This window comes from Canis aureus, chromosome 8, assembly GCF_053574225.1.
Source record: "Canis aureus isolate CA01 chromosome 8, VMU_Caureus_v.1.0, whole genome shotgun sequence".
Classification (NCBI taxonomy): Eukaryota; Metazoa; Chordata; class Mammalia; order Carnivora; family Canidae; genus Canis; species Canis aureus.
In genome coordinates, this window is record NC_135618.1 from 43,534,791 (window position 1) to 43,559,446 (window position 24,656).

At 41.0% G+C, this 24,656-nt stretch overlaps 1 protein-coding gene across 34 annotated transcripts in view; it reads left to right on the forward strand.

Annotated features, from left to right (window-relative positions):
* Nucleotides 1-24,656, forward strand: part of RBFOX1 (RNA binding fox-1 homolog 1) — a 2,042,337-nt gene that overhangs the window by 1,993,542 nt on the left and 24,139 nt on the right. For 18 of the 34 annotated variants that reach the window (XM_077906545.1, XM_077906551.1, XM_077906550.1 and 15 more), the window contains 2 exons: nucleotides 515-554; nucleotides 11,022-11,086. In XM_077906545.1, the coding sequence (XP_077762671.1) occupies nucleotides 515-554; nucleotides 11,022-11,086 (105 nt within the window). Of the gene's footprint in view, nucleotides 1-514; nucleotides 555-6,311; nucleotides 6,355-11,021; nucleotides 11,087-24,656 lie in introns of all 34 variants that reach the window. The other 16 variants (XM_077906543.1, XM_077906539.1, XM_077906547.1 and 13 more) reach the window with 1 other exon arrangement.

Sequence of the window (24,656 nt, forward strand, 5' to 3'; positions counted from 1 at the left end):
TTTAATACCACAGCGTTGAAAGACCGTAGGGGAACAGTTCTGGAATCGTTTGGGTTGTCTGGCTCTCCTCAAGTCGTTCAGCTACACCGCGTCCTGAAAATGCGACAATCTGTCCCCTACCCTTTATCAATCCTGTATTTTAAGCAGATGATTATTTCCCCCCAGGTGGGGAGATCTGTGGTTGGGTTGAACACAAACACTGACCCTTCTGTCTGTCCAGGCCACTTAAACCCACCTCCTCTTTGCATTTCTGCTCCCCTTCCTGAAAGCCAGGGAGTGGGGCCTGGTGCCCAGCACGCCACCACATCCTGGACCAACCTCGGGCCCCTGCCTAATTTTCTCGGGCTGACGGACAGCTGTTGTCTCCAACCTCCTTAACCAATGTGAAAACTATCCTTGGTTCCTGTGTTTTGGATCTTGTGACCAGACTAACTTCGCCATTGCAGGGGTTGGTGTGTCTGCATGGGGAAATGCACTAATATGGATGTTTTTCTTTGTGTGTGCACCCTTGCAGTGTTGTTTACCAGGATGGATTTTATGGTGCAGACATTTATGTAAGTATTCATTAACGTGCATGCCACCCCTGTTTCCTCCCGGAGTCATTCTGTTTACAAGTTTGCTACAAGTTTCCTCTTCCTGGTCTGTGGGCAAGAGTCCCGACAGCCATCGTGGCTGGTGTTGGGTGGCATTAACTCCAGAAGTTAACCTCAGAAGACATGCAAACGCGCCCTTAAAATGATGGCATTTGTCTCATGTCAAATTTAACACTCTCTAGCCCTATAAAAAAAAAAAGCCTCTAAAGTTTTCAGTGTGGTTTCAGCATAATATTTAGGATAACAGCTGTAGTTACCAGCTGCAGAGGGTTAAAAGATATTTTCATGGCTGCTTTTCTTGATGTTTTCCGAAAAAGACATTTGTTCATGGTGATAGCTCTAGAAAGAACCCTTCCCACTCCCTCTGGGTGATTTTAGCAGGAAACATTTCTAACAAAATAACTGCCCACTTGGCCACACAACCCTTTAGTCCTCCTTGTTCCTTCCGTCTCCCCACCCCCAACCATTACCTGACTTAGAATTGTTTGTTAAATTTAGAATCATTTATTAAATGGTACCACTTTATTAGGCTTTTCACTTTCAGAAAAGAGTAGGATGGTTCTCATTATGGGGACCATAATTAAACTTACCTAAATAGATCTAGAGGCACTTACTCTCTCCTATTGTGATATTAACTACAATGTTAGGAGAATAAGCTGGAATACACACAATTTAAAATAGATGGGCAAGGTCCAGGGCCATTTTTTTAAATCCTATGCTTTTTTTTTGTATTACAAGTGACCTCAAATAAGTTCACTGGAATCGTATTTGTTGTCTTATAGACTAGATAACAAAGAAAAATAAAACCGTATTTCTGACCAAATTGATATCATTTACTAGAAAATGAGAAAGACACTATTTATTTAATTTTCTTCCTTTTGAATTTCAAATAACTACAATTTTGAAACATAGTATTAATCTCCATCAATGATGCATGTAGTTGAGTTCTACTATCATTGCATCAAATACATTTATTATAATCTATGGATTAGTGGGGTTTTTTTCATAATAAAATGAACAAACAACCTACACCCACTGAGCAACCAATTTCTTATTTTTTTGTGTAGCTTAATGCATGGCTCCAACTTTTTTTTTTTTTTTCAATGCATACAATTTTAGACAGAGAGGCAGTGTGAGGCTAGGCAGGCTGGAGATCCATCAACATCCTTAGAAACCCAAGAAACCCAACATCAGTCTACACCCAACTGCCAGTGTAGCCTCTGGATAGAGCATATCTAAGCTTAGGGCTTTTTTTCTTTTTTATTTGGAATATGGGGAGAAGAGAAGGGATGAAAAATGAGGGGAAAAAAGACAATAGACCAAAAAAAAACCCCAAAATACAAAAAAAAAAAAAAAATCTCTATCAACACCTACCAGTGGTGGGGGAGGGCACATTCATAAGCCTAGCTAAAAACAAAAATATATTAACTATTGTTTCTTGAATGGCCTCCTCCTTGTGCCTCAGTTTCCTCCTTTGTAAACTGACAGCCATTTATTGAATTATTAATTTGTGCTGTCCTATGGATATTTCCAGTGGGTGTCTTCTCCTGCCTTCTAGATACTTGAGTAGCAGGAAGGAGGAGCTGCCCGAAGGCAGAGTCTGGAGGATCCCAGACATGGGGAAAGAATGCACAACTAGGAGAGGTGGGCAGATGTGACTGTGCCAGTGGTGCTGGAGACCTCAGATGAAAATCCGTGAGAACAGAGCAAATGGGGGGCACAGAGACACTCAGAAGGGAGCAAATGCACCAGGTGGGAAGAGAGAGTCCATTCAGTGAGGAGAGCTACCCAAAAAAGCCCCTTCGGGCTGTAAGCTCCTTTAGCGGCTTTCGTACCCCATGAACCCACCACATCTGGGCACAGAGCCTGCGGGGTATGGTGGTGCAGCCCCCGAAGGTGTCGGAGGTTATGGCAGGACACAGCGGTTCTTGTTTCACCAATGCTGTGCTCCCCGGAGTCAGGGTTTAGAAAACTGTTTCTCCCATGCTTTGCAAGCCACTCTTCGAGCCCAAAAAATGTCTATATCATTTTTCCCGCTGTTCATATTATATTAATATTTTTCAGGGGGAGGTTTCAAATGGGCAGTCAGGGGACAGAGGGAGCTACTGAGATTCGAACTCAGTGCCCTGCTTCGTGGCCCTTGTTTGGATCCTCTTTCCAAGAAAGGATCTCAGACCTTGCAGAGCTTCCTGAGTGTTTTGCTCTGTGTAAACTGGCAGTTTTGGAATATTCCTGCCCCGGGGGGGAGGGCACAGTGTCTGGGGGGCACAGCGACTAGACCTCCTGTGACGGCAGCGAAATGGGCTCATAGGTGGCCTCGCGTTGATTTCGGGGAAAGAAAGAATTCAAATATTTCCTGCACTTGCAAGTTTATGGAGCAGGATTGGTCTTGGCTCGAAGTATGTTCCATGCTTGAGTGGGATCTTTCAAGCTGCCACCCCTGCCTCCCTTGCGGTACTGGTGTGACTGGAACTGTCCCCAGTGCGCCATTTCTTAAAGAAATGAAGGTTTAAAGGAAAGCATGCAAAGGTCTCTTTTATTTAAAGGAAGTGTTTGGCTTGCTCCTTCAAGCTTGTTAAAAATCATGCACAGTAAATAGCGTTAGGGCAATCCTGAGAGGTCCTGGGACATGTGTTAGACACACAGGTCACCTCTAATGGGCTTAAACATCCCGTTTTTGTTTTAAGTTTGCTGGGTGCCCTAGTGAGCTTCTGCTTTGGTTACGTCTAAGGATGGCACCAGCAGGCTGGCCTCTAGCGCTTCCCACTCCGTCGCCGTCCACCCTTGGAAGCTGCCAGAGCACACGCACCAGACCATGGCCTCCTCTTTGCACCTGTTTTCTCACCCCTTGTCTCTGTCCTGCAAGGTCTTTCCATCCCACCCACCTCTTGTTGGAGCCCTTGAGCATTTCTCGGTCCCAGTGGAGCATGTGGGATTTGAAAGACCTGCAGGACCCCTGCACCTGGCCAGCCCTCTGCCTCTGGTGTAGAATGAGCTCCTTCTTAAATGTTTCAAAGAAGCGAGGATTGTGGAGAGAGGGAGAGGTGGTCAGAGATGCCCTGAAATTGCAAGAGGGCTTCGATTGGTTGTGGGATGCTGTGAGCTAGGAGCTAAGGCAAAAACCAGGGAAGTTCATTTGAGCTGTGGGCACAGAAAAAGCATCCTATTCAGGGGCCCAGTCCTATAGGAGGAGCTCGGACCCTGGCCACAGGGGTTCTGCTCAGGCCCAGTGAGGATGGCCACTCATCTGAGAGGATGTAGTGAGTTTCCAAGTCAGGAAGGACAGTATAAAAGAGGGTCCTTTCCACCCGAGGACATGCTACACACACACACACACACACACACACACACACACACACACACTCGCTCTCTCTCTCTCTCTCTCTCTATTTCAAAAGAACGAAATTCAGCTTATATAACTAGCCTATCAAATCTATAAGTTAGCCATGGTTGCTTAGTGATACACATTTAAATGATTTATTTTCCATGAAAAAGTGAGTCAAGGTGAATAAATAAATAATAGCAGTAATGATCCATGGGATGGACAACCTTTTTGAAAGTTGAAGTGGAAGGACTAAGTGCCCTGGGCCTACAGAGCAATCCGTTCTATTTAGGAATGAAGCTATGGATCTCACGAGACCAGAATTGGCCACAGAGCTAAAAGTAAGTGTGGCTTAGCTGCATTTAGCCAGACGTTTGTCTTCCCCCAGCTCAGGGAGCTATCCAAGGGTATGGCGTTTGATCAAAACATAACCATTGAACATGGAAATAAAGACATGACAATCGAGCTGTTTCAAAAGGAGGTACTAACTCAGTGGAAAGTGGAGCAAGATAGTGGAGCGATGGGCAGAAGAGAAGAGGAGACAGGTGGGGAGAGAGGAGACCGAGAAAGAGAGAAACACTGATATACGATAAAAATGTTCCCTTTTCATGAGAAAGCCCAAGCTTTCCAGCAGTCCAAGCAGCCGTGAGGCTGCCTGGCTGGTATGTCTCCATGAGATTCCAATGCATGTTTACATTATTCTTGAATTCTGTGTTATAGCAAGTTCCTGGTTGACATCTTGGCTAAAACACAATTATTTCTGAATTCATGTCCTTTTGGCATCCATGGATCTTAAAACAAAGAGGTGTCCTCATTTCACTAATGTAAATGTGTAACTGAAGCACACACTTCTCCAAATAAAACACCAAGTCCTTATTCCCGGGACCACGCTTTCCGTGGGAGCCAGCTGCAAGTGGCAGTAGGCAAGTGGGCAGTAGTCAGCCCACCAAGGGGTTCAGTGTTTCCTATGTGGCACAAGATGCTCAACCTTTACTGCCTCACTTCCCCCTCTCAGCCCTGGGTGGGCAGGAATTTCCTCCACCCATTACCTCCACTTCTGTTTTCAGTGGAGGAAACTTTTTTCTTCAGAGAAGAGATGAAATGCTTTGTCCAAAAATTAATTAATTAATTAATAATAAATAAATAAATAAAATAATAAAATTTAAAAAAGAAAGAAAGAAAGAAATGCTTTGTCCAGAAACATTCATTGACCCTGGGGCCTGAGCCCATGTGATCTGGCTCCAGTCACACCGAGTAATGCTGTCGCCCTCACTGAACCACACTCTGAGAAATGCAGTGAAAGGAAAGGAGGAAGAAGAGAAATAAGGTAATGAGGTGGGCAGGTCACAGGAAACAGTATCTCTACTTGAAACTTTCAAATAAGCAATAGGAGAGAGAGAGAGAAGAACCTAGGATGTGGACAGGCATAGGTCCACAGGCTTACATTTACTAAATCTAAGGCCAAGTAAAGATTAAGATATAGAGGATGTAGATGATATAGACATAGATGATCTATAGATATAGATGATATAGATCCATAAACACACACCTTTATAAGGCAGGTCCCTAGATCTCGCGGCTTTCCATCACCTTAATGTCTGCCCTGGACCTAGAAAAATTCACTCTAAACTGGAACCACTCATGTGAAAGATTAGGCTCGCCCACCCCAAAAAAATGCTCACATCCAAAAATTGCATCCCAGTCTGTCCGAGGGGTTCTACTTGAGATCATGTTGGTGTTGGACTTGAACGAAGTCATGACGTGCCCACGATATATTCCCAGCAGCTTCTCTAGACACGTGGCACGTGCACATAGGTTTCCCAGTCACATGTATTAAAAGGAACTTTGGCAGCTTCAACATGATTCACTAAGTCACGAGATTCATTGCGCGCTCTGTTGTTCTTTGATGCTAAATTTTAAAAACCAAGGTATTGATACAGCTAGAGTTGCTGTGTACTGTCAACTGCCTCAGTAATTAGGCACCAAAGCTAAATCCTCAGGTATTCCAGAGAATTCTAATCATGGGATAAAGAGAGAAACTTGAAGGAGTTAACTTGAGCTGTTACATTATGCTTAAGATGATAAGAAGCCATGAAAGTATCCTTTTTTCTTCTTTGAAAATAAGTACAAGTTATAACACAAATACGATCAGTAAGGTTTGACTCTCCACCCCCCCCCCACCACCACCACCCTCACCTTCCTGATACTCTGGGTTACAGAGATCTGCAGCTAAAACCTGCTGTTGTTTTTGGTTTGATGGGTCAGTCTCAGGTCTTTGTGAAGTAAGGGAAGCAAACTTGTACATGAATTGCTCTGGAATTTCTGTCTGACTTATGCATTTTCTTTTATTTATTTCATTTTTGCATTGAAAACATTACATTTCTGTTTCCTTATAGAGTAGTGTATCAAGAGCCTGTGTATGGCAATAAATTGCTGCAGGTATGAAATCCCGACTGGTGGAAAAACTCATCACTATGATTGTGGGTTTGCTGTGAAATCCTACTAACAAGACAATTCTGGGGAGGGGATATGTTCTCTAACATGGAAGACGAAAGACTTAACTGAATTTTCCAGTTTCGATGTGAATGCTTCTGGGATAGAGATACACACCCTCAGATTTCCCCTGTTGACTAGATCTTGAGTGTACAAAATGGAGGTCTGACTTGGCTGTAAATTTGCTGGCTTAAAATGTATCTAGACTCAATTAATATAAATTCAGCGCAAAAACTTGTAAGGTTTCATCGTGTCAACTGTCTGGGTAATTGTGGTAGGTTCCTGGAGTCAACTGGAATGGTCAAACAAAAAACGTATTCATCCAGCATTGAGGGTCAGCCCAGCCAACATGACTTACCCTGGTTTCATTGTAGCTTCTTATAAATTTATTTCACACCTATTGCTATAGCTCTCAACCCTTTTACTCACTACTGAAGCAACCCCCAAATGAACTAATTTGTAGGAAGAAAAAAGAGCAACACGTCCATTGGAGTGTAGCTGGCCGAGTCTCCCAATATGGTCTGTAGCCAACATGAAAACTGTCAAACAAAATGAAGGAAGAATGTAAAACTAAGGATGATCAGTGGGAGTTTTATTACATGGATTTCCCTGTAACATGCAATTCCCATTTTTGTTCTGTATTAAGTCAATTAAGAAAGTACATTCTTTTTTAACCACGAGAATTAAGTTTTAATGAGAAATCTAGTGTGAAAAGGGGGTACTTGGATATAGGAGAGAACAAAATAATTCAAATTCCCAAGATCAACTTTTATTTTTACGTTTCAGGAAAACTGATTTTCATTGCCACACTTCAAAGAAAGCCGAATGTATGCCGATGAATTAGGGAGCGATTACTCAAGTGTTTCATTTTGCAAATATTCTTATAAAGATTGTTTTAGTTATATATATATATTTATGTATATATTCCAATCCACCTTGCAGATTGCACAAAGTGAGATCCTTGGGTCTTCTCAGAAAATGGAAAGGCTTCTGCCTAGAATTAAGCCCATTGCTACTTTATACAGTTAAGCTGAAGAGAAACACACACTGAGCCCTTCCCATTGTCACATCCCCACCAGCACACAAACATTTTGCCTCTCTTCCTAAGTCTTTTGGATATTAGAATGTCTTTTTCCAAAAGTGTGCTCTAAAGTAAAACCGGATTTTTTTTTTTTTTTTTTTTTGGTCAAATGACTCTGAGATGCCCTGAGCATCTATAGCACTTGTCAATATTGTTTTAGGAAGTTCCACAGATGGAGGAACCCAGTCCATTTCATTTACTTTGGCATTTCCCAAACCTATTTGGTCATGGAAAGGTTTCCTTTCCTACCACTATTAGCACCCCCAAGAAATGCAATGTTGAAAACGCTTTGTTGGAGCGCCATTAGGGGTCCTTAATCAATAACCTCTGCCCCAACCTCCAGAGGTCTCACTAGCAAAGGAAATGTTTCACACAATGAGTTGAGATCTTTGTGGCGGCTTCTGGTGATGGGGGCAGAGGGGGAAATCCATAACGGCCATTTAAAATGTATATTTTATATAAGGTCTCATTTATAGCTTGCTGCCCAGTATGTGAAAAAATGAGTATGTTTTATGAGGAGGGAGTACAGAACCATGCTGTGCTTGCCGTTCAGTTTGGTGGTGGGAGAAATCTCATTGTCAAGGGCACATTTTTGTCCTAAGGTCAGGAAGACTGGCTTCAGCATGAACATGGTTTGGTGCCAGCAAATGGAGGTGAGCGCTCCTTTTTCAGACATTAGCACAGAACCTTGCAGAAGCTCTGGCTATGCTCAGCGAGCTGCAAAATATGGAGCAATAAAATTGATTAGAGTCACCTGTTAGAAAGGCAAATTAAAGCAATTTGTATTTTTTGATCATTTTACAGTGTATGCACACATACACAGAGTTAATACACAACTCTGTTATTCCCCTAATATGGATTTCATACAGAAGAAAGATAGCAAAAGGAGACAATGCAGTATATAGGTGTGCTGGTATCAAGCCACCTGAACCTTTTCCTTTTCCACTTATAACTTATCTGAGGGATCATATAGACCTGGACTGTTAAATACGGAAGCCACCAGCCCCATGTGGCCCTTGACATGTAAATTCAAATTAACCAAATTAAAAATTCAGTTTGTTTTACCAGCCATATTTCAAGTGTTCAATAGCCACTTAGGACCGGTGACTACTGTATTGCACAGCACAGATGAGAACATTGCCATCCCCACCAACAGGCCTACTGGACAGGAAGGAGACCACTGTTCAAGGTCAGAATCTCTCCAATGGCTCCACAGACTTCACACTATGACCTTGAGTCTTAAGTAGGGAATGCTCGGAAACAGATTCCTAAATATCCAAGACGAGTGTCAGGGCATTGGCCATTCATGCCTGTCTCGTGTAGAAACACACCCTCATTTTGTCTAAATGGCCAAGTCATACGAAAATAATGGAGAGGATGGGTCCTTCCCAAAGTGTCACAGACAAGCACGTCTGTTGTGCACGAGGATCCCAGTTGCACACACATCCATTTTAGGATCATACAATAAATATCGACTGGCAGTCAGCGAGGTTCATTTTAGGTATCTGTTCTTTGCACCACAGCTGTTCTTTCCACTTATCAAACTCGCTACCCAGTTTCACTGGTGGAAACTATCGCGAAAGCTGGGGACACATACAGAGTTCAAACATAGAGGGCTTGTAAGGGGAGGGGGGCCGTTGCTAGAAATCTTTGCTAGAACCAAATCCACAGTCACCAAATCATGATTGATTTACGTGGCACTTGATGCAAATACCTTTGCAATGGCTTTTGCTCTTTATTCTGGGAGAGAATAAACACACATTTTTTTTCACTGTTTAATATACACACCTGCACACCTGTGTCTTTCCAGACACATCATGAAAGCCGAGGAGATGGACAAGCAGATAAAAAGAATGACTCCAGAAATCTGATGACCTAATTTCCCCCCAGCCCATCATTCTGTATCTTGAGCTTGGTGCTGGTGTGACAACCGCTTTGGTTTTACAACTCCTTAGCACATTTAATGAGTTTCCCCATTCTTAATTAGAGAACATGGTGTTTGGAACACCAGGTGGTGTCTGGCTAAGACCTCATTTTTTTTAAACTTCCACATTATTTTTCAAGGGAGAATTTTTTTTTTTTTAATACTGGCTCCAAATGATTGGTGATTATCTGTCAGGACGTCTTGGATGGTGCCTTCTCCAGGGCTGATCCAAAGAACACATTTCTTTAAGGACATACTAGATTTTTGAATTGCTATGTGAGTGGTGGCAGATTTGTTTTGGAAGTTAGCTATTGCTAGAAGAGGGTAGAAACAGATTATTGAGACCACCTTGTCTACATGTTGAAAGATGCTCTCTGTAGCATTTGTCTCCTTGTCTTACCACTTGGTTGTCCCCTACACACGAAGCTAAGCGTAACGTACCCCCTCACTCCTGATTTTGTTGCTAGATCCCTTCTGACATATGAGTGACTCTGGTGTTGGGGGTGGGGGCAGTCCTCTAACACATCAGTCTGTTCCAAGTTCCCCCTTTGTGGTAAGGGTGAAAACCATTCCTTCAGAGGATTATGGGACTGTGAATTCTAATTAGAACCCGAGTGGTCCCCGCGTTATCAGTAGAGACTGGATCCTGTTTGTTAATTGTGCTGAGATCATTCGACAGTGGTTGATGTATCGCTGTGGTCTGCTGAGCAAGAAGCTCAGTTATTTTCACAGTTTGATAATCAATGCTCCACTGAACACAATTCCTTTCAAATATGACCATTTGCTTGTCCTCTGCTTAATTGAACAATTGCAATAACTGGTACATGCAACTAAATGTTAATTATTTTTTTCAGGTTTTTTTCCTCTCTTAATGATTTTATTTACAAATTAGAAAGCTTTATCATATTTTCCACACCAAACAAATTCCCTATCTGAACCAGTGTGATATCTTTAGCAGAAAAGACAGAATTTTTAACAAGTGTTCACCATTCCGTGTTTTTTAAATAATTATGCCACATTTAGGAAGCTAAATGCAGTCTTCTTTAATTGCTTCAGTGGTTGAACAGCTACATATGCAAGAGATTACTAATAAACTTTCAATCAAAGTGTTATTTTTTTTTTTAGTAAATATAAATGCAAGACAGGAGGGCCTTAGCTCAACCTATATTTGATTTTTAAGGAAGTGATCAAGGATTGTTTGAATAAAGTGTAAGTTAGTAGCTAAGAAGTAAAGGTAAAGCAAAATTATTTTTGAAAATCTGGAAAGTTCAGCAAAGTATAAAGAGTGTTTAGAGAATTCCCCCGTAATCCTTCCCACCCAACACGATCACCATTAACCATTTAGGTACATCTCTTTATAAGGGTACCTGGGTTCTTCTTTTGGGAAATGCTTACACCTGCTAACCTTTAACATCCAGCTGGGGTTGGTATCCAAGCCCCTGTCTCTCCAGTGTGTTTTGTACTTCTGCTTTGGTACTAAGCTTTCATTAACCTCCACGTTAGACTGGTAGATGTGGGTTACTGCTGTTCTGGTGTGGTCTCACAGTTCGGGCGCCCCTGAGTTGGGCTCCTCTGCATTCCTAAGTCAGATTTCTCCTTGCGTTTCAGGGTGGTTATGCTGCATACCGCTACGCCCAGCCAACCCCTGCCACTGCCGCTGCCTACAGTGACAGGTAAGAGTCTCCCTTCTCCTGCTTGACAACTACCTGGAAACAAACTTAGCTGGTGGGAGACGAGTTGCTCGTCTGGTTCTGGTGCCAGTGCATGACTGCTGGGGAGGCAGCACCCCAAAATCAGGTCCCATGGTGAAGGTAAACGGTGCCACAGAGAGGGAGGATGAACGATCAAGCCTAGAACCTCCTAAACTCTCGCCCCCCTCTGCTAAAACACAAAATGCTATGTTTTTTTGCAAGTACAGCTGCTTTTCAGATCTCTCAATCCCTGTGACAGCACACCTTGCATGCACACACATACAGTCCCTGTACAGCCTTGCCACGGTCTTCTGTGTAAGAAGCAGCCACGGTTTCAGCTAACTCATAGGAAGAACACCTAAGAAGATGATCCTACAGGGTTTCCTCAACTGCGAGCACCCCCTTTCCCTTTCTTATGACTTTTTTACACCCAGTAGAGCATTCCTTCCATTGCCTTTTTAAAAACCCAACACAAAGGAATGGGGGAGATGTATCTGGCATTCCTATGGAGATTCACTCTTTGCAGCAGTGCCCAGTGTCCGATCCTACTAAGATAAACTGACATGTATTCGTAATGCGCACCACATGTTAAGACTGGCAGTGGAAGGGGACAGAGCGGGTCTAAGAAATGCAGAAGTCAGAACGGATGGCAGGGGTGGGGCTGGGGGGGTGGAGGAGCTTCGTTACCCATTACCCAGGCTTGACAGATGACTCGGTTTCTGAAATGGCAAGCCACAGCTATTTTTGTGTAGGTGCCTTGAAAAAAACAAAGTGTGCGTTTCCATATTGAATGCAACTCGTTGGCTCTGTTTTCTGAGGACATAAATGTGAATGTTCAGATGCTCTGCATGCACAAATGTCATTGAGGGTGCTTATTTTTGGTAATGACTCCTTTAATTTAAAAATACGTCTCATGAATAAAACAGTAATGGTAACAATTTGCATGTGTGGCTGAGGCATGCTGGGTCAGACAGGTAAGCAGGCGATGTACTTGACCCCCGAATGGGAAGTGTCAGCAGCCACTGGTTCTCCTTCCTACCTGGCCTGTTGTGACTTAGCTCCTCTCTCGGTTTGCTGTGGTGTGCTTCCTCTGCGGCTCCATTTCATTTCTCACGAGATGTGTCGTTAGCTCGATGTAGCTGCAGATTTCTTCCGAGGTGTCATAAAGCAAAATAAACTCCTGGACCCTAAAAGCTGCACTTTGAATACCCCATGCCTACACTCGTGACAAATGGCTCTTTGGCGAGATAGAAGTGAGATCTGCTATCTGGTTGTATGTAGGTGTTATTATTGTTTTCGTATCAGCAGCCCTAATGAGTTCTCAAGGCTGGAGTGAGCCTCCAAAGAAATCCAAACAATTGTTAAGATGCAGTTCTAAACACATAAATTATCCAGTTACCCAATATCCTCTTGCCAAGACTCGAAACATGTTTTATGGACGTTACTATCTTCAGTACACTTTGACACCAGATTAGGAAAGAGAGTCAATAAAGCTCATAAAACTGACGGCAATCTTGAAATCCTGGAGCTCATTCTACAAATGAAGAGTCTTAATGCTATTAAACTCTGCACATTGAAGATTCACAAAGTATCAATTGTAATGTGGTTCATCTACAACCCTTAATTATTTTTATGAAAATATCTCTAGATGCTAAATTCTCAAACACCCACTTTGTGTATAATTATAATCATAGTAACTTTAGCCTGCCGTATAATTATAAGAATCTTAAACGGATTTATTTCTTTGGATTTTTATCTTGCTTCTCAATATAAGTGCATCTTCCCCCAAGTTGAAAAAAGGTTAATTATAAAAGATATAATTTAAATTGCTTTCTTCAATAAGACCCATCTAGATACTTTTAAAATAATAAACAATATTTAATGCTGTCCTTAAATAGAATTACTGGAGAATCTGGCCATCTCCATTGGCATTTGTTTGAAAATTAACTTAGAGTGTTGCTGCATTGAGTGGGGGGCACCCTATGCAAGTACGTGTATAAAACCTGTTATTTTAACATTATTGAGATTTCTCGTTGGCAACATGTCCTTCTGAAAATTGCCCTCACTCTTGGATTGGTAAATCTTGAATGACTCTACAATTCCCACGTTAGTGTAATCGTTTCAGTGGAAGAAACCAAGTAAATATACTCTTGTTCATGTAATTGGCCTCTTGCTGTTCATGAAAGAAATTTACATATTAGGTCTTCTTGGTTGCTGTGCAAATTGATTACTAGCCCTATTCATTATAAGCAAGACACTTGCCACATATGGGATTATTGCATTGAGGTATGTGCAGTAATAGGCAAATTACCAGAAAACAATCTTTAAAATGATATTTCTGGTTCAGTTTGTAAAGCGTAGTTATGACATGATGGTATCTCCTTATGTTTCCAGTCAGCAGGTGAAGAGAAGGAAGACCCTTCCCCTGATAGAAGACATGTATTTGGGGAAAAATGTGGAACTATTAGGATAGCTTTTGAATCTTGATGAAAGATACCAAGTTTCTGGAATTTATCTAGGGCAGTTGTGTAATAATTTATTTTCACGTGATCACAGCGTAGTATCAGCAGGGACAGATTCTCAGTTCCTCTCATCTAGAAGACAGGCAGGAATGACAAAGAAAAAACTTAACCCAAAGCAACTCCTTCAGACTAGGAAGCGAAATCAGCAGGAATTGACAGTGTTTTGGTAATGCTCACTGGTTGTCAACTTGATGAAAAGAGAAACCGCAACTAATTTTACTTGTAATCATGAGATTCACTCTTCGGGCATGTGGAAAACAAAAGAAGTCTGATGTCCCCAGTTGGTAGAATTTTACCTTTTATCAGCACAAATTAAGCCCTCATCAAATTAAAGATTCAGGGACCTTTGGAAAATATTGAACTCCAGTAACCTCAGGACGGTCCAGAAGGTCCTTGATGGGCACCTTGCAACTCCCTGCCCATCATCTTCTTGGTTAAATGATCACATGCTGATTATCTGGGAGCACCCTGAGAGTTTCTGACTGCTGACCTCCAGAATGAAGACCATCTGGTGTGGGCAGAGATTTCCCCAAAAGAAAGAGACCTGTCTGGACTAGGTAATTTGATAGTCTCACTGACAGATTTAAGGAGAATAGGCAAATATCTCTCCTCGGCATTTAGGAAATGCGTGGTAAGCACTTGACTTCACCAAATCTTCATTTTAATCTCACCTTGACTTAGGGAAACCTAACTGTCCAAACTCTCAAGGGGGATTGTTTTCTGTGCTTGAACCAAGCAAAGCATGGCAGTGGGGCCGACGGTCATCTGGTCATTGCATGCCACTCGGTGTTGCTGATGTGTCCGTGATGCGTTCCGGATTTGACAGGTCCACCATCACATTAGCTCGATGAATGGCTTGCTTGAATTAAGCCTGGGGCAGGCTTCTCTTTATGGACTGGCTCTTGGTTTCGTTGTGTTTTATGACTTGGTTGTTGATGCATCTGTGAGCAGCCAAACCAGGAGGTGGGGCGGGTGGGAGGGGACATTCCTTGTTCAGTGACTTGTGCCACAAATGTTTGGGGATGTATGTATGATGTGTATAGAGCTTTGATGAAAATGTTCTCTCTCCAGAAAGGCAGACATTTGTCATGCTTGTCCTGCTTGCTAAACATTCTAACATCTCCTAACAACCAGTGCATGAGAATGTCCCCCACATTAGGGCAGAAGGGAACCAGATTCCAGCAGCTAGAGAGAAAGCAAAATGGGGTGGTTCACTCAGAAATTTCATAATGATCCCGTTGCACTGACAGTTACCAGGGGCCATTTCGTCTTTCACATAGAACATGCATTTCCTTTAAAGATCCCCAAAAATCAGGAGCTTTGGACATACAGTCATAGCCCAAGCTGCACAGGTGCCCCTAGACTGAGCAAAAGAGACAAAAAGATTTTGTTTTATTTTCTATCTTTTTTTTTTGAGATTGTAACGTTTCATTGAAAACATAGTCTTAGACCGTGTCATATAAAATTGCTATTTTTGTGTGACAAAAATGATAGAATATTGGCAGTTTCATAGCTCAACTTAATAGAAACCCAGTTAAGATGCCATAATATCTATTATCTTGCTCTCTGCATTTGAAATACATATATATACTCGTGTATGTGTTGTGTGTATATACATATATGCTAAAATAAACACTGGCACAGAAGCATACACACACCTGTGCCTTAAGCCCTCACAAAGAACTCATAGGAATATCTAGGTAAATCTTAATACGAGGAGGTCTAGTCCAGGTGGTGACAAGCCCACATGCTAGAACATTTGTCAAATGTGATAGTCCTAACCTAGGAGTAAACGTTGCTATTTCAGAGAGAAATAGATTGAGTAGTTCTTTCTTAAAACTCAGTAGGCATAAGTAGGCATGTGTTTGAGGTCATGGAGAATTCGGTCTGCCCCTATTTAAATTTATGGAGGTGACAGCGATAGAAATATACATATGTACATACATAGATGGGCAAATGAATAGATGTGTGGGTGCATGAATGGAAAAGAAAGAGAAGAACAAAGAGGGAGGAAGAGAAGGAGCGAGGGAGAAGGAAGGCGGAAGATACACACATGGACAGATAGGGAAAGAACCTCTCTTTACCCTCATAATATTTCATCATAAGTGTGACTACAGGATATAGAACTAAATTGTTACGTAAAACCTTAGTTTGATCTAAAAGTAAAATAATTTGTGTTGATTTCTATTTAGTGTAGGTACTCCCTATGTATTTTAGGACTTTTTACCTCCTAGACTCAGATTAAACAATAGAGAAATGTCATCGTGACAAGAAGGCTAATAATTGCATTTAAAATGATGTAGTGTTTTATTTGGAGTCCTTATCAAATGATATAGACTAAAAGTGAAGGGCTTGTCAGCTTATAAAACACAAGAGGAGCATCTTGAATGGGACAGTTAATTTACCATTAGAGGTTTTCTTTTTTTTTTTTTTTTTTTTTAAGGTTTTGTTGTTGTGGCTGTTGTTTTTGTAGAAGGGTTAATTTAAAAAATATTGTTGTACTTCAGGGACTTAACAGTTTTACTTTTTCTTGGGTGGAATACAGAAAGCTTCATCGGTGGATAATGCAGGTCCCTTAATGAGGGGAGACAATGCAAAGCAGACAAAGGAGGGAATTATCATCGTTTTCCTCAGCCCTGTTACCTGAAGCGAGTTCGCTAACGGTTGAAACTGTTCCTGGTTAAGAATCAGCAGCAAGCCCCTGCACCCATTCTTTGTAATGTGCACAGAGAGGGATCGACAGATCTTATCCTGGGGCTTTGTTTAAGCACTGTCTCCCAAGGCCAGTTCGAGACCTGGTGACTGCCTGGGATGACATATTTACTGGGTGGCCGGGACAGGTGTACAGGGGCAACATAATGTGAGCGAGTGTTTCAGCTCCCTGGGCTTGGGAACAGTCAGATTTTAGCCATGCTTCTTTCTCAGATGCATTACAAAGAGCTTTTCTTTTATGAAACAATAATGACAGAGAATGGTCATTAAAAAGACTTAAAAAAAAGAAAAGAAAAGAAAAGAAAAGAAAAGAAAAGAAAAGAAAAGAAAAGAAAAGAAAAGAAGGCTCCAAGCTCAGCATGGAGCCGAACGTGGAGCTTGAACTCACAATCTGAGATCAAGACCTGAGCTGAGATCAAGAGTTGGACACTTAACCAGCTGAGCCACCCAGGCACCCCTGTTTTTTTTTTTTCCACTTTTCATTCAGTTTTCTTTTTAGTGCTCTTATTTGGCAAAACAAATGCTGCAACTTTAGAGTAGCCTTCCTCTTACATTTCATTTATGTTTTCAACTTTTTTTTTCTCTGAGAAATCCACTGTAGAAAAATAGAATGAGCTGATTTTAAGCCTGGGTGATGCCGAGGGTGGTTTTCGGATGAGTAAGGAACTGAGGGCTCAGCCCATGGAAGCTCAGAGGGGACAGAAGTGTATCCGTGCCCCAGCATCTCTCAGCTGAGACAAAGATCCAGAGTCAGAAGGAAACCGGTTTAGATTCCAATTCTCACCTGTTGAGTCAAAACACAGCAGCAAACAGCAGTTCCTTTTTGGTACCTTTGTTGACACTGCCTTTTTCAAGTTGTTCTTGACTTTAGCTCTTTATCCTTTCTGCTAATTTCATATGCCCTGATGAATTCTCCTGGGTTCTGCAATGTAAGAAAAGACGCTCTGTCAACTTGTAATAGAAATGTAGCAGAAATGAGTCATTAATGCCTTTATTTACATCCTATACCCCAGTGCCTAGAAAAGCATGTCCAGCTTTGTTAGTCAGAATGCCAGGCTGGAAAAAAAATATATATATAGTATATTCTTATTTTATTTATATTGTTCTTTTTGGTTTAAAGTTAACTTTCTTAACTGATACATTTGGAGTTGTTTTGTTTTGTTTTGTTTTGTTATTGGCAGGTCAGGGTCCCCTCAGGAAGAGAGAGTGAAGCTAATTATTCCAGGCAGCTTTAGGGTAACTAGAAAGAGTTTCCCATTACAAGGCACACACACCAGACAAAAATAAATTTCTTCAGTAAAACTTGGCAGTATATATGACAATGCCCCTGTTAGCATGTTCATTAGATGGAAATGGAGGACTTTATTATTTGCATGATTTACTAAGACTTCTTGAAGTTTGATGTAGCAGGTGAACAATCTTTGACTCAAATCATCATCTCTGTAAGGACAATGACAACACAATTACGATAATCACAATACTAACAATGGTGATATGCACTGTGCTGAGCGCTTTACAAACACGGTGCCATGGACCTGTCACACCAGCGCTATACGGTGATGTTGCCCTTCCATTTTACTGATTGGGAAGGTGCTCAGGAGAATTGAGCAAGTTTTTTAGCTCAGCCTGAAAGCTGAAGTCTGTGCCCTTAATCACAAGGCTCTATTGCATCTTATTGGACCAATCTTGAGAAGTAATTTCTTTGCATTCCATCACTTCATCTGTTATGGGTGTATTGATTCCACCTTCCAGGGTGTTTGGGAAGTATTGAGACAATGGCTGTGAAAGATTTGGCATATAAAGGGCACTACATAAAGTGTTCATGTTTTCTATTTTCATGTATTCTCATAAGAGCTTTAAATCTGGATGGCAAGAATGAGCTTTGAAGAAACCAAAAATATCTAGGTTATATTAATTCCACCTGAATCCCTGAAATTCAGAGGTTTGAATCTGTTATTTCCTTAACAGATTCTGGATTCAAAGAGTTTAGGAAGAACAGTGACCAAATCTACTCGAGTATGGGGTAGACAAGCCTTTTAAAACTTAATAGGTAGGACTATATGCAAATTAATTATTTTTAATCCTATGAGTTCCAGGAATAATTTGTTTTGTTTTGCTTTGTTTTTGTTTTGTTACAGACAAACCTACTTGGGGGTAGGGGGGAGGTAAGCCCTTCAGTTTATCAGTTCTTTGGTGGTTAGATTTTGATATGTCAGCTTTCCTTAAATTAAGCAGTCCTGGAGTATTTTCCCTGCCACCTTTTTTTTTTTTTTTTTTTTCCCTTTTCACCACGTAGATTTCTATTTTGAAGTCACTTATTTTCGGTAGTGTCTCTGAGTCAGGTACTATGTAGAACATTGGAACAAACAACTTGATGAGATTAGTATACTGAGGGTGACCCTAGAAATGATTATCCAGAATGCAACACTTGAGACAGGGAAAGGATGCAATGTTATTAATAATGAGTCCAGGACAACAGGCTTCAACTGGACTGTCCCAGAATGAGCAGAACATGTGTGCTCATCCCAGGTAGATTCTCCAAATGTCTTGGGAAGTCCAATGATTGGAATATGTATCTAACATCCATTAGTCCAGGTCCTGCACTGTCTCTGCCTCCTTATGCTATTGTTAATAAAGTCAGGACAAGATATGTTTGCAGCGTCAAATAGTCATAACTAAGACATGACTTAGTGATGAAAAAGTTGAATTTCCTGCTCTCAAATCCACCAATAATTTATCTATTTTGCCTATGGATCAAATAGTTCCCATTAGGCATTCACCAAAAAAAATTATAATAACTAAAGATATTTACATTTTCTGCCAACCTGTTGTGCAGATCGATAATGATTATATTTGGTAACAATTGAGAGGGCTCTGCAATGATGAAGGAGAGGATGTATAGCTCTTGATAGTAGCATTAATATGATTTTTCAAACTCCTGTTTATGGACACAAAGCTTTCAGTGCTGAAAAGAAACATGGCTGTTACTAATAGATTTTCCAGAGTTTCTCTTATTTTTAATTTACAGATATGCACACACACATACACATTAAAAGTGCTCAAATTTTTGTTTCGAGAACTAATTGCCTTTGGTCCATAATCTATAATGGCTTCTTAACAACGGTTATGCACTATTGGATGAACATGTATGTAATTGAAGCCGTTAAAAAAAGGAACCAAGACTGTAATAGTCAACAGACTGGACCAACAAGGAGTTGGGGAGACATTAAAGGAAATTCCAAACCCAGTAGACCATAGCTGTCACAGCCATGTGGGTAGACACTTTTGCCAGTGACAAGACAAGATGTAACAACTCCTTTGGTCATGTCATGGCCTAATTACACACTTCTCGGGTTGCAGATCATTGACTTGATAGGCCACAAAGAAGCAAATAAAACCTATCCTTTAAGTAGCACCATCAGGGCCCTTCAGCTGTGAAGGGTTTCCAGGCAGGTGAGAAAGCCTGATACTTTCTAGAGGCAGGTCAGAAGCCTCCTATGAGGCACAGAGGCCTCCGGAGGAGCCATTTCCACTGGAGATACAGAGGTTCCCTCATGGAAGGCAGCATCTCAAAGAGAAGGGAATGACACACAATATAATAGTGTGTGAATGTGACAAACAGTGAACACGGTCCCCTTCTTTGCCTTTTTTTTTTTTTTTTTTTTTTTGGTCACTGCATGATTCACTATAGACCATCTTTTGGGGTAAGAGGTAACTTTTCATTAAAAACTTCTAGTATTTCCTTTAAAATTATCAAAAGAAATTCTGACCCTGTATCTATGAAGAGAAGCTTAAATTCTTTCCCAGTAGAACTGATTTCTATTTAAATGTGGCATCTACATTATTCCCGTACCTGTGTGCAGTATGTGCATATGAACAGTCATTGGAAGAAATAAATGACTTCTCGTGATTTTTCTCCCTGGCATGAATCACAGTGATTGATTCCTCTGGAATCAAATTCTCCTCAAAACCATAGTGTGTTTCATATTTAATTAACACAGGAAAACATTGGGAGTAGGGGCCACTATAAGGAATCAGAGAGAAGGTAGTTTGGAGGCAAAAGCTTGAAGGAATCTCCATAAGGAGTAACTAACTTGTCAGTTTTGTCATTATACCTGGGCTTATTCTTGTCTCATTAGGATTTATTGAATGTTCAAATAGATCAGTAGAGTGTCGGGGAGATGAGACATAATCAAAGCTAAACACCCCTTTCCCTTAATTATCCTAATCACTTTAATTGAAATGCTTTGGTTCTGAGATTATAGAAAAACACCAAACATCTGATAACCTGGATTAGCACTTCCCACTGCATTTACAGGCATGGAATCCCTTTAAAAAGAAAACCATGATTGTTGGATGCGTCCACCATGCCCTCAATCCCCAACTCTGTTCATGGTCCACTTTTGTAATTTGAGACTTTAGAGTGCATTAAAAGAAGAGGGGCTTATTTCCTCACCACGTCTGCATAGTTAGAAGATGACAGGCTACTTCTAGTTAGTGGACTATGAGCTCAGGTGGTGGGGATGGGGGCATGTTAAATGTGTGTCCCGGACAATGTCATCTCCACAGCTTCCCCAGAATGATGGATTGTTTCTCTGCTATTTTTTGTATTCTTTCCTTCAACTTCTCTATCTCAAAATGAATGACAGGTAATGAGTGATTGCCTTAGTCTGTTCTGAAATCTCAAGATTGAGGTGGGGCATTGTAAGGGTCCTGAGAGCCTTGCTTTGCTCTGCAAAGCATAGTTCCCAGATCAACCGAGTCGGCCTCCCCAGAAGCTTGTGAGAAATGCAGAATTGCAAGCCCACCCCAGCCTTGTTGTATCAGAATCTGCACCTCAAGACCGCCAGGGTGGGTGTGTATGACATCTGAGAAGCACCACCATAGACGGCAAGATTCAATCCTACCCCAATCCGCAGTAAATAATGTTGACAGTCCACAAACCTTGCAGGATATAGGACAATCTGTCTTAGTAAGTTGTTGGTTTCTAGTCATCTCCCTACTTTCCCTTTCTCAGTGAGAGAGTAAGAACGTCCGTGGTTAAGGGTCCCTTGCCATCCATCCTGTGGGAACTCTCCCCCTCAGCTAATCTAGGGCTACCATCGATCATTTTCTTTACCCCAAAGATTTATGGGTAATGAGACTGATTACATGTTAATATTTTCTCACCCATTGCGTGATGGACTCACGCTAACGTAAAATGTAACCTTGGAAAACTCCCATCGGACTTGTCTTACCTTTCCTGAGCCTCGCTCTTTGCATCTGCTAAATGAATACCATAATACCAATTCCAATCAGAAGGAGATGAAGGTTGACATTACTTATAAACTAAAGGAGGTGGCAACAATCCACAGGGTTCTCAATAACTCAGCTGTTTGTTAACAGATTATTTTAGAGCATATGGTATTATTTGAAAACACTGTATACAGGCAATAGCAAGCAAATAAGATTAAACCCACTTACAGGTGTGAGTCATGTTTACAATAGGCAATCTCCAGGACCCCCATAACACAAACAGTCTGGGGACCTGCACCTTGCTCAGGTGCCCGCAACCTGTAATTGGTCTGGTCAGAATTTGAGGCAAAGTCTTGTATACCTACTTTGATGCATGCATTACCAAATCTTTGCTGTTCATCTGTAGAATATGATCAGAGATTTAGATTTAGGCTAAAATTATTTACTATAGAGATAATACAGGCAAGCTAACTGAGCCTATTTGATCCCCAACTGCCTCGTCTTTAAAGTGGGGCTCATGAGTGATGCCTGCCTTATTGGGTTGTTATTGAAACTAAGGTGGTCATGAACAGAAAGCTCCTGACACTCAGGATAATATTATTACCATTATTATTATTAACATCACTAAACTATGGGCATATTTTGTTTTGCTCCTGTGGAAGTAGGTTTTCTGGCTTAGAATAAGTTTTTGACCATAGATGGAGTGTTTTGTTTTGTTTTTAAATCTTGACTTCCATTCTAGAAATATAAAAATAGGGATACTTGAAATGTGCTAATAAAATACAATTTAAGTGTTCTCACCACCCACAAAGAAAGGTAACTGTATGAAGTGATGGATGTGTTAATTAGCTTGATTGTGGTGATCATTTCACAGTGTATATGTATATTGTCATCACTTCATACACCTCTAAAAAAGCACATTGTGCAACCCAGTTGTATTCAATTTTTATTTGTTGGTCATACCTCAGTAAAACTGAGAAAAATAGTTTGGGCAAAAAAAAAAAAATCTGAAGGAGGAAGCAACTGGGAAAATCATGAAATCAAACAGCCTGTTTTTCTGTTCATTATGTTCTTTCCTGTCTATGGAGGAGCTCAGGCTACTAGGGATACATCATAGGAAAAATGACCATTCTCCCCACATAAACCCGGCCCCTACACTTCCACTGCTGTAAATTTCTGTACAACCAGTTGCTCTACAGAGAATTACTTTTTCAAAAAGTCAAACCAAATCTACTTGTGTTGCTCTTTTCCCACTGCCACTATTGAGATGTCCAATGCCTGGGGTAGTCCCTGAGGATTTGTAGGGCTCTGGGCCTTTCCACCATCACAGTAACTTCATTTTATATGTAACTCATAGGTGGGCACAGACCTTCTCAGTGTGGCTTCTCTGGCCTCCAGAGCCTCAGCCTGGACACCCTGGACAGGCCCAGATTCCTCTGCCCTATATGAGAGCTGCTTCCCCAAGAAAACACATGTAGTTGTTCCCAGAACTGGCCAGACCCACTTCTAACACTGTGTCTTAAACTAATTCTCATTAGGGGTTCCTCTGTGCCTGCTCTTTGCCCTGCCCAATGAAAGCTGAGGTGGGATTTTTGTTTTCTAGGAGATCCCGTCTACCTTTGATACGACCTGTAACCTCAAAAGGTCTTGACTATGCCCCTCTTGGCCTAAAACCTTGGAAGCCCAAAACATAAAAACACAAATGCTTCTCTCTCTGGGGAGAGAAGATGATTATCTTTCATGAGTACACACAGTCAAAATGGCAATTTTCTCCCAAATAAAATCCTTTCACATTCATGGTGTCCTCAAAATACAAAAAGAAAAAAAAAAAAAAAAAAAACTAAGGGACACTGCTATTATTGTTCCCAGTTTCCAAATGAAGAGACTGAGGCCCAGGAAAGTGACAGGGAAGGGCTTCCAGATTCACCATTAGTTCTCTTTTTAGCTGAGAAAAAAAAATTAATGGGAGCCATGGAGATTGTTCAAGGTTGGAAAAACTAAAATTACAGACATGGACTGCTCCTAAGGTCTCCAGGGAGGGGAGATGCACTTAGATTTGAATTTCTGAAGCCCAGAAGTTTCAGATGAAAATATTCAAATCAGGGATAGATTCAGAGCACTTTTCTCCTTTCCCTGTTAGAGTTTATTATTATTCTTTTTAGCATACACAGTGTTAGCAATAGCAACTGAGGCTAAATGAAATGATCTTAAATGTATGTTAAAGGATATAAGATAAAAAGGATCAGGAAAGACCCTTTCAGAGGACTCTATAGTCAATCTGTTTATTTGCTTGCTGGTTTGTTTGTTTACACCCCATTTCATTCTTGGAAGCATAGGCAATTCAATACTAAAATAGAAATAACAAGGCACGGGAAAATATAAATTTGAATGGGCTTTTTATAGTTCTTGGGTTTTAGAACTGAGTAGGGGGGGAGAGGCAAAATCCTGATCACAAGCAAATAAGTCCCCCTTTCTAGTCAGTAAAACTGAAATATAAATTAGGATATGAGCTTCCAGACAGCCAAGCCTAATATAGATGTTCCACGGTGATTTAACAGCCAAGAGCACGACTCCTATCCCTTTGGCTTACTGGGTGCCTGGCAGGTAGCAAACCCTCACTAACCATCTGAGGATTGAATCAACAAGACCAACTATTTAGTAAAGTCAGCAAGAACAATTTTAATAGAAGCACCTTATTTCTGCATGTTATGTTTATTCAGAAAACATTCATGGCTAGATGCCATATGACCCTTCCAGCAACTTCTTAAGATGAACAGCAAAAATCCCTGATTTTAGTGTGCATTTCTACCTTAGTCCCACACATCTAAAAGGAAGCATCTTTGGTAAGCACAGTTATAAAAAATTAATAAGTATAAGTAATATATTAAGCAATATATATAATTATATAATACAAAAATTAAAGTATTAATAATTAAAAACTGTAGCAGTCAACACTAGTGCAGTTTAATTGAAAAACCAGAGAACACAGCTCTCTTTTCTGCAGAGGTAGGGCACATAAGTTCAAAGAAATATTCAGTCGAAATATGAGTTCTCAGTACTGGCTGACCCATCAGGATCACTGG